The sequence below is a fragment of the Vidua macroura genome, chromosome 6, assembly GCF_024509145.1.
Source record: "Vidua macroura isolate BioBank_ID:100142 chromosome 6, ASM2450914v1, whole genome shotgun sequence".
Taxonomy (NCBI): domain Eukaryota; kingdom Metazoa; phylum Chordata; class Aves; order Passeriformes; family Viduidae; genus Vidua; species Vidua macroura.
In genome coordinates this window covers 60,985,736-60,998,923 of record NC_071576.1, presented here as the reverse complement: position 1 = coordinate 60,998,923, position 13,188 = coordinate 60,985,736, and the positions used below count along the sequence as shown (strand labels likewise).

The window sequence follows — 13,188 nt, the reverse complement described above, 5'->3', positions numbered from 1 at the left end:
TTAATGGAATTAAAAATGGAAATGTTAAAGTGGGCATGTATTCATAGTTATCTTCTTTGCAGACTTTCTATCAGTAAATCACTACAAAAAGCACCCGGAGTTTTTCTTACAGTTGAACTCTGTCTTTATGATCTAGTCCTTTATAAACTTTTCTGTGGTCAGCTTTGATTTTTGTAAGGTTTTTCCCCACCCTAAACCCTTTGGCTTTTTAGGTTTCAATAGTACTTTCTTTTTCTGCTTAACATTTTTTGTGATATTCTAGTAGAACTAGATCTGTCTGATCTTGGGCTTTTATTTTCCTGTATTTCTTTTTTTCTTTTTCCTATTTTTCTTTTTCTGTAACTTTTTGGCTTGTGATTGAAATGTCATAATTGTTCTTTGTTTCTATAGCTGTACATTTTGTTAATAATGTTTAATTTTTTTCCTTAGTTTAAGCTATGGAGGAGGACATTCATCACATTCAGAAACAGACCTTCACAGACAGACATACACAGCTTCTCATCAGCTTCCTGGATACTCAACTACACAACATCCTGCTGGTAACTGTCCATGTCATGAGAATACTGCTTAAATAGCTACAAAGGAGAGAGAAAAAAAACAAACCAACTGCTATGTAATTTAGATTAAAGTTAATTAATTTTATAATCAAAGGGAGTTAGTCATATAAGTGGTGGCAACTGGTATTAGAAAAGCTGAGTGTTAAAATGTTAAAATTGTTAGCTTTTTATCAAAATGTTGTAAGTAGAAAGGAAAATATAAAGGCAGGTTATGCTTGGTATCTTGTTTTTTGAAAAAGCTGCACTTATTCTTTCAAGTACAGCTTTTCAGGATTTGGTCTATGCATAAGGGCAAGTATTGTGTGCCTCCAAGCCAGTGGCAGAAATGCTGCCAGCTCCTCCAGACTAAATTAAACAGCAGAACTGATGTGAGCTGGAGCATGCTGCTGCTGCTACTGCCATGTGCACACTGAGACCCTGCTGGGGAAAAGTTAAAATTCATTTAACATGTAGCAGTGGCTTAGGCTGTGTTACAGCTGCACTGGGGTCTGTATTTGATCCTGATGAAATCCTGTCCCTGGATCCCCCCAGAAGATGGGGCCTGACCTCTTCATGCTCACTTTGTAACCCAGGTTCCAAAGAAAAGTGTTTGAGCTCCTGTGCTGGCTGGAGTCTGTATCTCCTGGCCAGGTCCTTGATCAGGATGATGGAGGGTTGGAATTGCAGTCTTGACATAATCTCTGTTACTCACAACTCTGGATCTCACCAGTGCTTCCCATTGAGCCCCCTGCTATGGAAAGGTCTGAGCAATGGGAAATGCATGAAGGTGTTTGTTGAAACAGGGAATGCAACCAAAACCCTTTTTCATGTGCCAATCCTAGAGATGTGTCCAAACTTCCCTAAGCTGCCCAAAAGGGAGAAACTGGATATAGAAAAGTTGAACGTGTTTCAGGAGGAATTCTAAATGTTTAACCAGGTGAAAATAGAACAATGAATCTTCAGATAAGGGAAGCATTTTCCTGGTGTATCTGAATACTGTTATAAGCATCATATTTGACATACATTTAATAATAGGTTTTAAAATGTATACTGAAGTTCCAATTTACAGTTGTAACACTGCATAACAGTTAAACACAGAAAAATCAATATACTTTGCATTGCTAATGTTTCCTAAGCTGGGTTTTTTTTAGTGAATTATGAATATATATATTTGTTATTTGACTTTGCTTCTTTGAAGTTCATCTGAATTATCTGTTTTGTTTCATTTCTCTCCGCTATCATCTAGGTCTTTCAGGAATATTTGATACCAGTATGCACAGTGGTGGAGGTAACACTAAGGAAACTTCTTCAGTTATGAATTTTCTCTCTGCTATTGAGTCTCGTACTGCTCAGGCAGTCTCTTCAGGATCTACCCTTTTACCACAATTCAGGGCTCCTTCCTGGCAGACAGGTGAACATTTTCTCTTTAAATGAAATTTTGTCATTGTTACATTGAATGTTTGGGAGGATTCGAAACAAAAATATTCTAACTGAAAAGTGTGTGTTTTGTACCTCTTTTACATCTCAATAGTTAAAATTTCAAAACCAATGAAATTATGTTAGCATAAGATTTATATGAGCAGAAGTTCTGATTATCTAGAAGGAATTTAGATGGATAGGGTATTAATTTGTCTGACGAGTTAAATTTATTTCCCCAGCTTTGTTTGGAATTAGTCTCACTAACACTATAAGCATTTTCAGGCACACTGAAACCTGTACCTCCTAGCCAATCTTTCACTCTCAAACTCTGCTTCCTGTGATAGTTCTTCTGTGCTATTAGTACTAAAATCCATGGGTAGCTTTGGCCCCTTTGTACACAGAAGTAATGAGCAAGGTGTTCTCAAAAAGAAGGCCTGAGGTGCATGTCTCATAGAAATAAGGGATCTCATTTACAACTGAACAAACGTGCCATCTCTTTTGGCAGACTGACTGCCTTCCACAAACCTCCCCCATCTGTCAAGCCTTCTGTGCAGAGCAGGAAACTGCAGATTTTGAGCTCTCTGTAGACAGTCACACCAAGATAAGTGTTGCTGCTGCATCTGTGGGTAGCTTCAAGTTCTGGTTAATCTTAGGGAGTGATTGTGCAGCTGTGCAGTGAATTGGATCTATTCACTGATCTGGCAGAAAATGTTTGAGTGGCTTTTTTCCTTTGGTGGGATGGCTTTCCTCTGTATCAGCAGGCTGATCTGTGTCTCTGTGCAGCTGTGTGATTGCTCTTCTGATTTGGGGAGGAGGCACAAGGTAATACGAGTGGTGCAGTCCTTTTTTTTGACATTTGGGTAATGTGCAGCTGCATTCTGTGAAGAGCTGCACAAAAAGTTATATATGCTGTGGCTTTGAACTTGCCATTGACAAAAGCAGATATGCACACTGGTAATCTGGCAAACAAACTTAATATCAGTCAGTTATGAGTTTAGAGTTATGATGACCCATCCTCACATCAGAATGTCAGCTGGGAAGAAATTTTTTTCCTCCTTGTCCTAGCATTTTCTCCATTGCAGCCTGCCTAACAGTGAATTGTGAAGAAGGGGGAGATGTGCTGTGGGTCGGGTTTGATGTTGGTACCAGTGGTTGAGAGATTTCTCAGTATTCATTACTAAGAGCTCATCACTAAGCCCATTTTTCAACATTACCAGTTCTTGGAGCTTTCTGTTGTCCTTTAGTACTTTTGCTGCTTTTCTGTAACCCTTGATCCTCCCAAGTGTCTGCTGAGAGCTTTATCTTCACAACTTCTTTGGGGGAAAGCGAGAGCTCTTCACTCTGCAAGGTGACCTTTTTTCAGAGGTTTCTTACTTTGGGATTTTCTCCAAACCCCGCACTGCTGATTTTAGGGGAAAAAAGAAGAACATTGTGTTTGTTATATTTGTCCTTCCAAGTGTTCCTTTGATCTTGTTATCAGTGTTCTGATTTCTTAGGGTAGTGAGGGTGTGTCTGTGCATGCAACTTCGTACCTTTGCCATGCCTTTCGTCTGCTCCTGAACAAATATTAGAATATAAAGCCCAACAATTCTGCCATAGTAGTGCTCCTGTGACTGACTCTTGTCTGCTTTAAGAAGTTAGCAGTAGATTTGGAAGGATTTTGATTTATGGAAGAGAAAGGTGAAATACAGGTTAGATGAGAAATGAACATCTGCAGTTAAAACAGGTTTAAAACCTTCCCTTTCTTTGAGGCTTCCAGATGACCCTTCCTTTGTGTTAGGGATCAGTAAAAGAGAGCCCAGTTGTACATGATGATGCAGTTTTTCAGAATAAGGAGGGAAAGTGCATTAAAACACTGATTATGCTTACTCACTCAGAAAGACCTTATTGTTGACTAAGGAAAAATACCTTGGCATTCCTTCACTATCACATCTCTTCATATCAGTTTGTCTTGTACTGAAAGGGAGAAACAAAGAATTTATTTCTCAGTTTCACCTGAAACTTCAAAAGCAATTGTATGATTAAGTTGCAATCAACTTCAGAAGACTTACTGTATTCTAAAATGAAATATTATTTTAACTGAAGTATTTGTTTCAAAACAAGCTTTATTTACTGAGAGTTTATATTTATTTGTAAATTATGCTAAGCTAAAAAGCGTTGTAAGTGTGCAAGAAGAACCAAAAAATGTCAAATCATTCCACTGATTTTAATTTTTTCTGATTTACATACATAAATTTCCCAGAGAAAACCAATTCCTTTACAAGAGTTTTAAGCTTGTCTGGGAATAAACTTGCCTTCTTTGCTTTTCTTGGTAGACTTTGGAAACAGTACACAAACTTCACCAGTGTCTGCAAGTCACAGGGTGAGAAGCAGGGTGAATGATTACAGGGTGAATGATGTGGATCACGGCCCTAAGCCTCAGAGCTTGCAAGGGAATTTCATACTCCTGTTTCAGCTGGAGTAGTGTATTCTGTTGAGAAATCTTGATTAAGCCAGGGTGTCATACCAGTAGCTGGATGCAAATAAGAAAGATGCCTTTCAGTTGGATAGTTGCTACTGCACCATGCAGATAATTGCTGTCTGAGGATATTTGGGACTCTCACTTCAGAAAGTGTACCAATTATATTTATTGCTTGTATTGAAAGGCAAACCCCTCCTCTAAGAAAATGAATTGCAGAGTGTATAGACCATTAGCTATTTCACTGCATGCTCTGAAATGCTTCCCATAAAGTGAGTTTTAAAAGTACTGGCGAGGGTAACTCCAGGAGATGGGATTGCTTCTTAAACTGCGTATGTATTACAACTGCTTTGTGTAATTTTGTCTTTTTACTGTTTATTAAAGGTGTCCAGGGCTTTTGATCAGTTCTTTTTAAACTGAAATAAAAACTAATAAAGAGCCTTCAATTTCAAACCAGAATTCATCTTGTACCATTTTTTTTTATCAACAATTTGTACCTTAAGGAAATTAGGTTTTCCCTCAGCTATTCACTGCAGGTATAGAGTTTGGCATTCTGAAAAAAACCCTGCACTTCCATTTTGAAAATTACCCACGATAAGTGCCTCCCTATGTATGTTTGGGTTTTTTTAAAGGGTGGTGATTCTAAAGAACATTATGTTTGTAAATGCTGTAAGAGCTTGCAGTTAAATGACTTGCAGAAATGCAATGTTGTTACTTTTAAAGCTCCCTTATGCTCCTTTTTCCTTCTTGTTTTGTTTTTGTTTTTTCCCAGGTATGCATTCCTCGACAGCCACAGAACTATTTGTTACTGGAGCTTTGCCAACCTCTGGAACATTTCCACCAACCTCTGCTTTGTCAGCGTACCAGCATCCCAACACCTTCAGCAGCAGAAACTTTGCTACTACCCCTTCTCTCACTCTTCAAGATGCCACTTTCAGTGCTACATCCAACGGTCTCTTAACTGCCCACGATCCTTTATTGCAGATTAAAACATCACAAGGCACTGTTCCAACCGCTTTGACGTTCGAGCGCCTGGGCAGCTCTGTTCTGAGTACCAGTGTACCCCCCCAGTCGTCAACATATCGTTCTGCTCAAGAATCTGCACCCCATCTTTTGCAGCCTCAGTTCAGTTTGTTGCCTTCGACCCTTGGAGGAGCCCAGCAGGTGTCTCAGGCCTACAGCACATCTGTCTTCACTGGTTCCACTGCTTCCATGGACAGAGCACTTCAGCGAGAATGTAGTGTTATTAAGCACCACCAGCGGCCTTCGAGTACTCAGTCTGTCCAGCCTCAACTGACTGTTTCCCAGCATTCCTTACACAGCTATTTAACAAGTACAAGTGGAGTTAACTTTCAGGATACATCTAGGCACTCAGCATTACCCTGCAGTCCAGTTGGAGATGTTACTCAGGTGAGCAATGGAGGGCCACAGCAGAAGACTTCTCAAGTCACAGTGGAACTTGCTCAGTCGTACACATCTGCAATTCCATCGCCCGGTTTTCCGTCTGCTTCCACTGCAAAAGTGAAAAACTGTTCCATGAAGCAGCCTCCGAGGTCAACGAAGACCCCCAAACCTCAGAGCGTAGCTCCCACCGTGCAGACACAAAGCTATGCCAAAACTGCACAAAACCAGAGTTCTGTCATTACAGGCCAAGCACAGATCTATTCTACAGCACAGCTGCCCAGCCTCTTGTCGGTCAGTCAGTCCCAAAATTATGTTTCGTGCCAGGCTCAGAATGTGCCACCTGTCAGCCACTCGCAGGATTTCTCATCCAGTAAGGTTGAGAAGCTGCCCTCACTGTATAAAACATTGACTTTTTCTGGGCAATCACAAGCTATTACTTCTGACAGTCAGACTCTAAGTTACTCCTCAGAGGAACAGGTATTGACCTCAGTTCCAAATGAGAACTACTCTGGGCAAATGAGGGAACTTTCTTCAGTCAGCCAAGCTCAAAACTACTCTTCTAGTCACTCTCAGGGTTTATCTCCAGTTACCCAGTCCCAAGTTAATTTTTCATCTCAATCACAAGTTTTAGCAGCTGTTAGTCCTTCAGAAAGCTATTCTTCAGGGCAGTCTTTAACATTAACGTCGCCTTCTCTTTCCTTTAATGCCTCTCCTCGGGTACAAACTCTTCCAGCCTCGAGCCCTAATCAAAGCTATATTTCTTTACATTCTTCTCAGAACTCTCAGTCACAAGAATCCTCCTCTCCGCAGTCTCAAAAGTTTTTGCCATCTGTCCTGTCTCCTTTTGCATCCCCAGCTCACTCCCAGACGCTGCAGAACAACAGACCTTCCTCAGAAACAAAGTCCTATGTTAAAAGGAAGTCTGACTCTAACTTGTACGCCTCATCGAAACAGGAGGAGGAATTATCAATGCAGGACATGCAGGCATTGCAGCAGCAAGCTACTCTTGAATCTTCCACTCAAAGCCTAACAGAGGAGGAGATCAATGCTCAGGATGCATCCTATAGGGTCTCAAAAGCGAATGACAGATACTCCCAAAGCGTAATCAGAAGCAACTCTCGTCTTGAAGATCAAGTTGTTGGACTTACTCTTCAAGGAACAAAAAAAGATGAAAGAATGGTCAGTTCTGTGGAGCAGCTTTCCCAACACATTGGCCATATCAGCAGCCTAAGCCATGATATCAAAAAGACAGCGAATTTAATGCGAACAACGCAGGGAGCTGTGAGTGCTGAGGAGCTAAACCAACAGCATTCCCTTATGCATAAGGTACATGACAGTAAAGCTCAAGAGCAGCAAGGCCAAGTCATTAGCACGCCAGCACAGGTGCAGCCTCATGCTTTAAGGCATGGTCATCAGCTGTGCTTGCCCAGTGCACAGGTACTGCTGGAGTCAACCTGTGACTTGCAGATTCTTCACCAGTCAATCCTGCAGTCGAGTTTAGGACAAGCAAAGGCATCACCGCAAGTGCAAAGAATACAGAGTCCTCAGCAGGTGGCACATCCGTTCCTTCAGATGGATGGTCACATTGTTCAGAGTAATGGGGGTCATTCTCAGCAACAGCTTCACAGTCAGAATTCAGAAGTAATGAAAATGGACATTTCTGAGTCTTCAAAACCACTGCAGCAGCATTTGACAGCAAAAGATCATTTTAGTCAGACGAATCAACATGATGCAAAAAATCAATTTGTTTCTCTTAGTTCCATGTGCTTCCCAGAATCTATGCTTCTCAGCGATGAGAGGAATATATTATCCAACGTGGATGACATCTTAGCAGCAACAGCAGCAGCCTGTGGAGTGACACCATCTGACTTTGCCAAATCAGCCTCTAATGAAGAGGAAATCCAAACTGTTGAAAATAGTGAGGAGTCCAAAACGCAGTTCCGATCGTTGGATTCCAGACACGTGTCTTCTGTTTTCAGTGCCTCGCCTACTGTAGTTGGAAAGCCAGCAAACAGAAATAATATTTCTCTGAATGGAGGCCAAATTACCCTAAATCTTACCCCAGTGTCAACAATACAGACAAAAACTGTGAACCTGGATCAGCAGCACCTTGAAACTTCTGATCAGAGTGTACCTATAAGAATGACCTCTCCCACCCTTGGTCCTGCTCAAGAAGAGCAGGAGGCTGTTCGGGTGAAGAAACAATCTAGCATCAGTCAGGAATCTGAAGAAGATAATGATGCTTCTGTTGATGGTACACTGAATGCAAGGGAGACAGAGTTTGTTTCAAGTGGTAGGAGCCTAAGTGAGGAAAGTGCTGCCTCAGAGAATGATTTTAATGTGGGTGGTGATGATGGTACAGTAGCAGGCAACCAGTCAAAGGTTCCTTTGCAGACGCTGTCTGTGCCCCAAAGTGCAGATGGAGCCATTAATAGAACTGAAGAAGAATGCCAAGATTTAACTCAAGGGAACCTTCAGAAGAAAAAAAGCAAAGGAAAAAGCCAAAACAAAAATGCTGCAGAAGATGACAGTGCAACTCAGAAACAGGTAAAAAGAAGTGGACAGTGTAAACGTCAAAATTCAAGAGGAAATGATGCATGTTTCACATACTCTTCTCCTGTTTCTGAAGGTTGTTATGATACTTACCAACATCAGGAAAGAATGAGGCAAAAAATTAAAGAAGTTGAAGAAAAACAGCCTGAAGTCAGAACAGGATTTATTGCATCTTTTTTAGACTTTCTGAAGTCTGGGCCTAGGCAGCAGTTTTCCACTCCAGCTGTACGAATGCCAAACAGGACTAGGAGACCAGTCACACAAATGGTTCGTGCCCCTTGCCTGCAGCCCTCTGCAAAGCCTCAGCCAGCAGCAGCACCACCTGTGGCTGCTGAGGTCAGTGGAGAAAGTCCAACCAAAAAAGCCGACGAGGAACTTAAGAAAAATTTAGAAACATTGCCTTCGTTTTCTTCTGATGAAGATGATTCTGTGGGTGGTAACCATGATCTTCAAAAGAGCATCTCCACTGCATTGTCAGCCCTGGATGAAACATCTGACAAAAAGATCAAATCAGGTAAAATGGTTACTGCAGGTGCATATGTTGAAGGAGATTTTTGTAGCTGATGGGACAAAAAAAAAAAAAAGAATAATTTTATCTATCTTCAGGTAAAGGTTTTGATTTGGTTTGGTTTTGGTTACAATTAAGAGTTTTCTTCAAAAGGTGTGTTGACTATGGACAAAAATAGTGTTTTCCACAGTTAGAAAATATGTAAATAAACTTTTTCATGCTACTTAAATAGAACTAATGCCAAAAAGTTATTTTAGCCTGGAGTTGGAATAATGTGTGTGTTCGATTCTGGCTTGAAACACTAAAAATGATTTTCATCTAGGAACATCAACAAAACATATCAGAGGTTCTAAACCTATTTTTTAAAAATTCTAGCAAGGGAATATATTAATAATTGCCATCAGCAGGTGGTAAGTTCTTGCTAGGTAAACATTCATTTTCTGTGATGATGAAGTTGTACTGGATATGTGTGTGAAACAGCTTTTGCTCTTGTAAACTGCACTCATTTGCTTCTTGTAAACTGCTACTCGTGGTCCAAGGTAGGAGTCATTTGAGCCATACTGAGCAGGGGTGTTGTAGCTCCATGTGTGTTGATAGGTTGCTAACAAAAGAGCAAAATCTGGGAAGGATTGGTTTGGGCAGGGGGGGCTGGACAGCAACCACTGATCACAGTAGTACTTAAGTTTTTCACACACTTTTCAGTTCCATTTGTGTTACATCCACGCTGTACATCCACGTTCAGAGCTTTTACCTGATGGTGCTTTGTTTTGAAGTATTTTCAGCACACAGAATGTTTTTGCCTGGGCAGGTCTCTTCAGTAAAGTTGTTTTTTTTTTTTCCCTCTGGTAAGCAATTAGAAACTATCCAGCCAATCACATAATTGTACTAATTCCAGAGGAATACCACTGTCTTCCAAAATAATCACAGGGAGAAAATGAAACATTTCTTTAACTCTTCTCAGGATTGAGAACCTGTGACCCGTAAGCTGATTCTTAACAAGAGAGAATGAAGTAATGATTTCCCTTTTTAGATTAAAGGAGAGAGGGAGATTTTTTTTCCTCTAGGTGTGACATGATTTACTGAAAAATACATAGCAAATTTAAACTTGAATTGTAATAATCACACCTACGATACTGGGAAAATATTGCAGAATACGTGAGATGCTGAACAATACTTTATCTTAATTACTATTCTGGTTTTTTTCTGTAGCTATTTCTATGTAATTAAGTGTATGCATTTCAAAAAGGCTGTTACAGAGGATGAAGATCCTTCTGTGTCTTTCAGTTGAATATATATTCCAAACAAGAAAGCAGTGATTGTTTTTCTTCCCAGAAAACTGAAATCTGGACAGTGCCATGGTGTGAGCCTCTTGCTGAAGTTTGTTAATTTTAGTAAGCCATTTCTGTGTACAATGTCCAAAGAAATATTTCAATTTTATTTTTTTGTGGTTGGGTGAACATTTCCATTAGTGTTTTATTTGCAGTGATTTCTTTTACAGTATTATTGTATCTTTTTTGTTATCCATAAGGATGTAATATTTATGTCACCAATTTCTTGAATTCACCTTCCTGTTTTGTGACACACAAGATTGTTTGTACAAGATGCTTAATAATGACATCTTTCTTCCTTTCTTGCTGGTGTTTTGCAGGTTTTCTAGTAATACCCTCTTCTGTCTGTTTTTGCAAATAAGTATAGACAGACAAATATTAAAACATAGTCTTTTGTTGATAGTATTAGTACATGTACCTTTATCTGCTGTTCTGACAAATATGTAAATATACCTGAGCAACCAATAATGGTGTGGCTAATTAAAGCTGTCAGAGCTCTCTCTCACTGAAGAAATAGAATATATTTGCAATAATGTGAGGTGATGTATCTGCAAGAACACATTTCACATTTCAAATTAACAATTTGATTGAATGAATTTAATGAATCTTCACTTGTTGGTATATAGCTTTTATATTGACACATTAATTTGACATTTAACTCATTTGTTTGGAGTCACTTTTGTTAAAGTTATTTTGTTAATGTTACATTATCTTTTATATAATTTTTCAGGTGAAAAAGTCAACAATTAGCAGTGACTGTTACAAAACTGTGAAGTGGTTTAAGTTTCCTGAGTGATATTAATAACTGTGTTATAGTTAATATGACTTGATTTCTTTTAGATCAGCAAGTCAATGTTAAACATGCATAGAAGACTGTAAAGTAATATCTAAAAAGGATTCTAATTTTTTTCAGGTGGGAAAGAATAATTTTGAAAGGTGGGACTTCTCTTTGGCTCTTTGGAATAGAGGAGGAAAGGAATGTTCTTTTCCCTTCTTTGTTTTGTATCATCAGTTCTCATTGCTCACCTCTGTTAATATTAAAAATCATTAGGCTATTGCTAAAGTTTTAATCTGGAACTTCCAGTTACATTATCACAAAATATATATTATAAGTGTCCAAAAGTCACACAGAAAGTGTTCATATTTAATGTTTATTTCTCTTTCTGCAATCCAATTTCAAAAGACTTACCAGCAGATAACAAGATTCAGTGGTGTAACCTTTACTGTTGTGTTTAGTTATTGTCACAAAGTATAACAGCATTGCCTGGTGATCATGTCTGTAACTATCAAATTGTTTTCCAAAGCATTCAGTTTTGCTAATTCCAGATGCTAACAGATGTAGCAGTTTAATACAAACAGAGGTATATTAGCTACAGTATTCTGGTTTTGTTTAAGATTTAGTTGTGGTCAAATACTGCTTCTACTTTAACTCCTAGAACAGGTGTTTTTCCTAGAATAGTTGCTTTCAATATAAATTGTAACAGAAAAGAAGAAAAACCTGGCTCCATATTACATCCTCGATAATTTCACTGAAATTTGGAATTTTTTTCTTCAGAAACTGAAAAAGTGACAGGTGTTACTGCTGCTGCCACCACCACCAGTGCTGCAGTAAAGCAGGAATCTCCACAGACAACTGCTCCTGTAGGCAATGTGCAGGAGAAAATGAATCCAGCTGACCCCTTAAAAGTAGCTCAACAGGATGCTGTGACTTCAGAACAACTGGCAAAAATGCAGGAGACTGTTGCAATAGAAGGATGTACTGATGAGGAGAATATGGACAGTGAAGGAGAGGGGATGTACAGAGAACGTGACGAATTTGTAGTGAAGATTGAAGATATAGAGACTCTAAAGGTAATCTGAATATTTGCTCTGCTGGGGGAACACAGCACAGAACCCTGCATGTGAATTTAGCCTCAAGGAGCTACCAGAAGAGGAAAGGCTGCAGATTAGTTTTCTCTTTCTATTCTATTATTCCCTGATTGCTGCCAAAATGCCTTAAAGGTGTCTCTCTAGTGCAGATTACAAACATGTTTTGAATGTACATTGCACATTTTATTATTATTTACATAATAAAGTAAATCTGTGTGCTGGTAACCTCTGTTAGAGCTTGGAATTACCTACTTTAATATTAAAAAGCATAAATTTTTCAAAGGCACTTAACTACTTTTGTTTTTTAAGACAGGAGTAGACTTTCAAGTGTAACTTTGCAAAAGAACTTGAATGGAATTGGCTTCTGGGTTTTTTTTAAGAGGTTCTGCTTTGTATTTCAACAAGAAATTATGGCTATAAGCAACCAGTACAACTCTTCACATGAGTTTATGTGAATTTCCATGTTGTCTTTGATTGTTTGGTTTGGTTAACCTTTCCTTTTGTTGCTGTCATAGCCAGCAATATTCTTACTGTTAGAAAATTTGTGATATTTTTAATTACTTGACTCTGTGCTCATCCTCTTAAACTGCAGTTTTAAATTAAGTAATGCAGCTTTGTCACATAAGTGTTATCAGTTTGAAATATTCCCTTGTCACTTATAAAATGGATTAAGGTATGTTAGGGGATATTTTGAATTTTAAGTTTGTCAGTTCAGGAGTCATGAAAAAGTAATCAGTGTTTGACTACATTTTCCAAAAGGTTTATTTGAGTTAGTAGTTTATTTGTAGGATCTACAGAAAATTCTCATTCAAGCTGATAATTACAAACTTGCCTGGATGCAAACAGGACTGAATAACTATGGTGTTGGAATTTTAAATGAACTTATTTCCATTTTATCCTTGGGTAACTTCCTCAAAAAACGTGATGCACAAATACATTTCTGGAAGAAGAATAGGCAAACAATTTTTATGTTCTTCCAGGTTGCTTTGCAGACAGGAAAAGAGCCTCCAGCTATCTGGAAAGTACAGAAGGCTTTATTGCAGAAGTTTGTTCCTGAAGTGCGTGACGGACACAGAGAGTTTGCTGCTACTAACAGTGTGAGTCCTTAAAATT

At 38.9% G+C, this 13,188-nt stretch overlaps 1 protein-coding gene across 1 annotated transcript in view; it reads left to right on the top strand.

The window, feature by feature from the left end:
* Window positions 1-13,188, top strand: part of QSER1 (glutamine and serine rich 1) — a 41,231-nt gene that overhangs the window by 15,925 nt on the left and 12,118 nt on the right. The window contains exons 2-6 of the mRNA XM_053979175.1: window positions 430-539; window positions 1,783-1,947; window positions 5,186-8,884; window positions 11,762-12,057; window positions 13,056-13,172. Of these exons, the coding sequence (XP_053835150.1) occupies window positions 430-539; window positions 1,783-1,947; window positions 5,186-8,884; window positions 11,762-12,057; window positions 13,056-13,172 (4,387 nt within the window). The remainder of the gene's footprint in view (window positions 1-429; window positions 540-1,782; window positions 1,948-5,185; window positions 8,885-11,761; window positions 12,058-13,055; window positions 13,173-13,188) is intronic.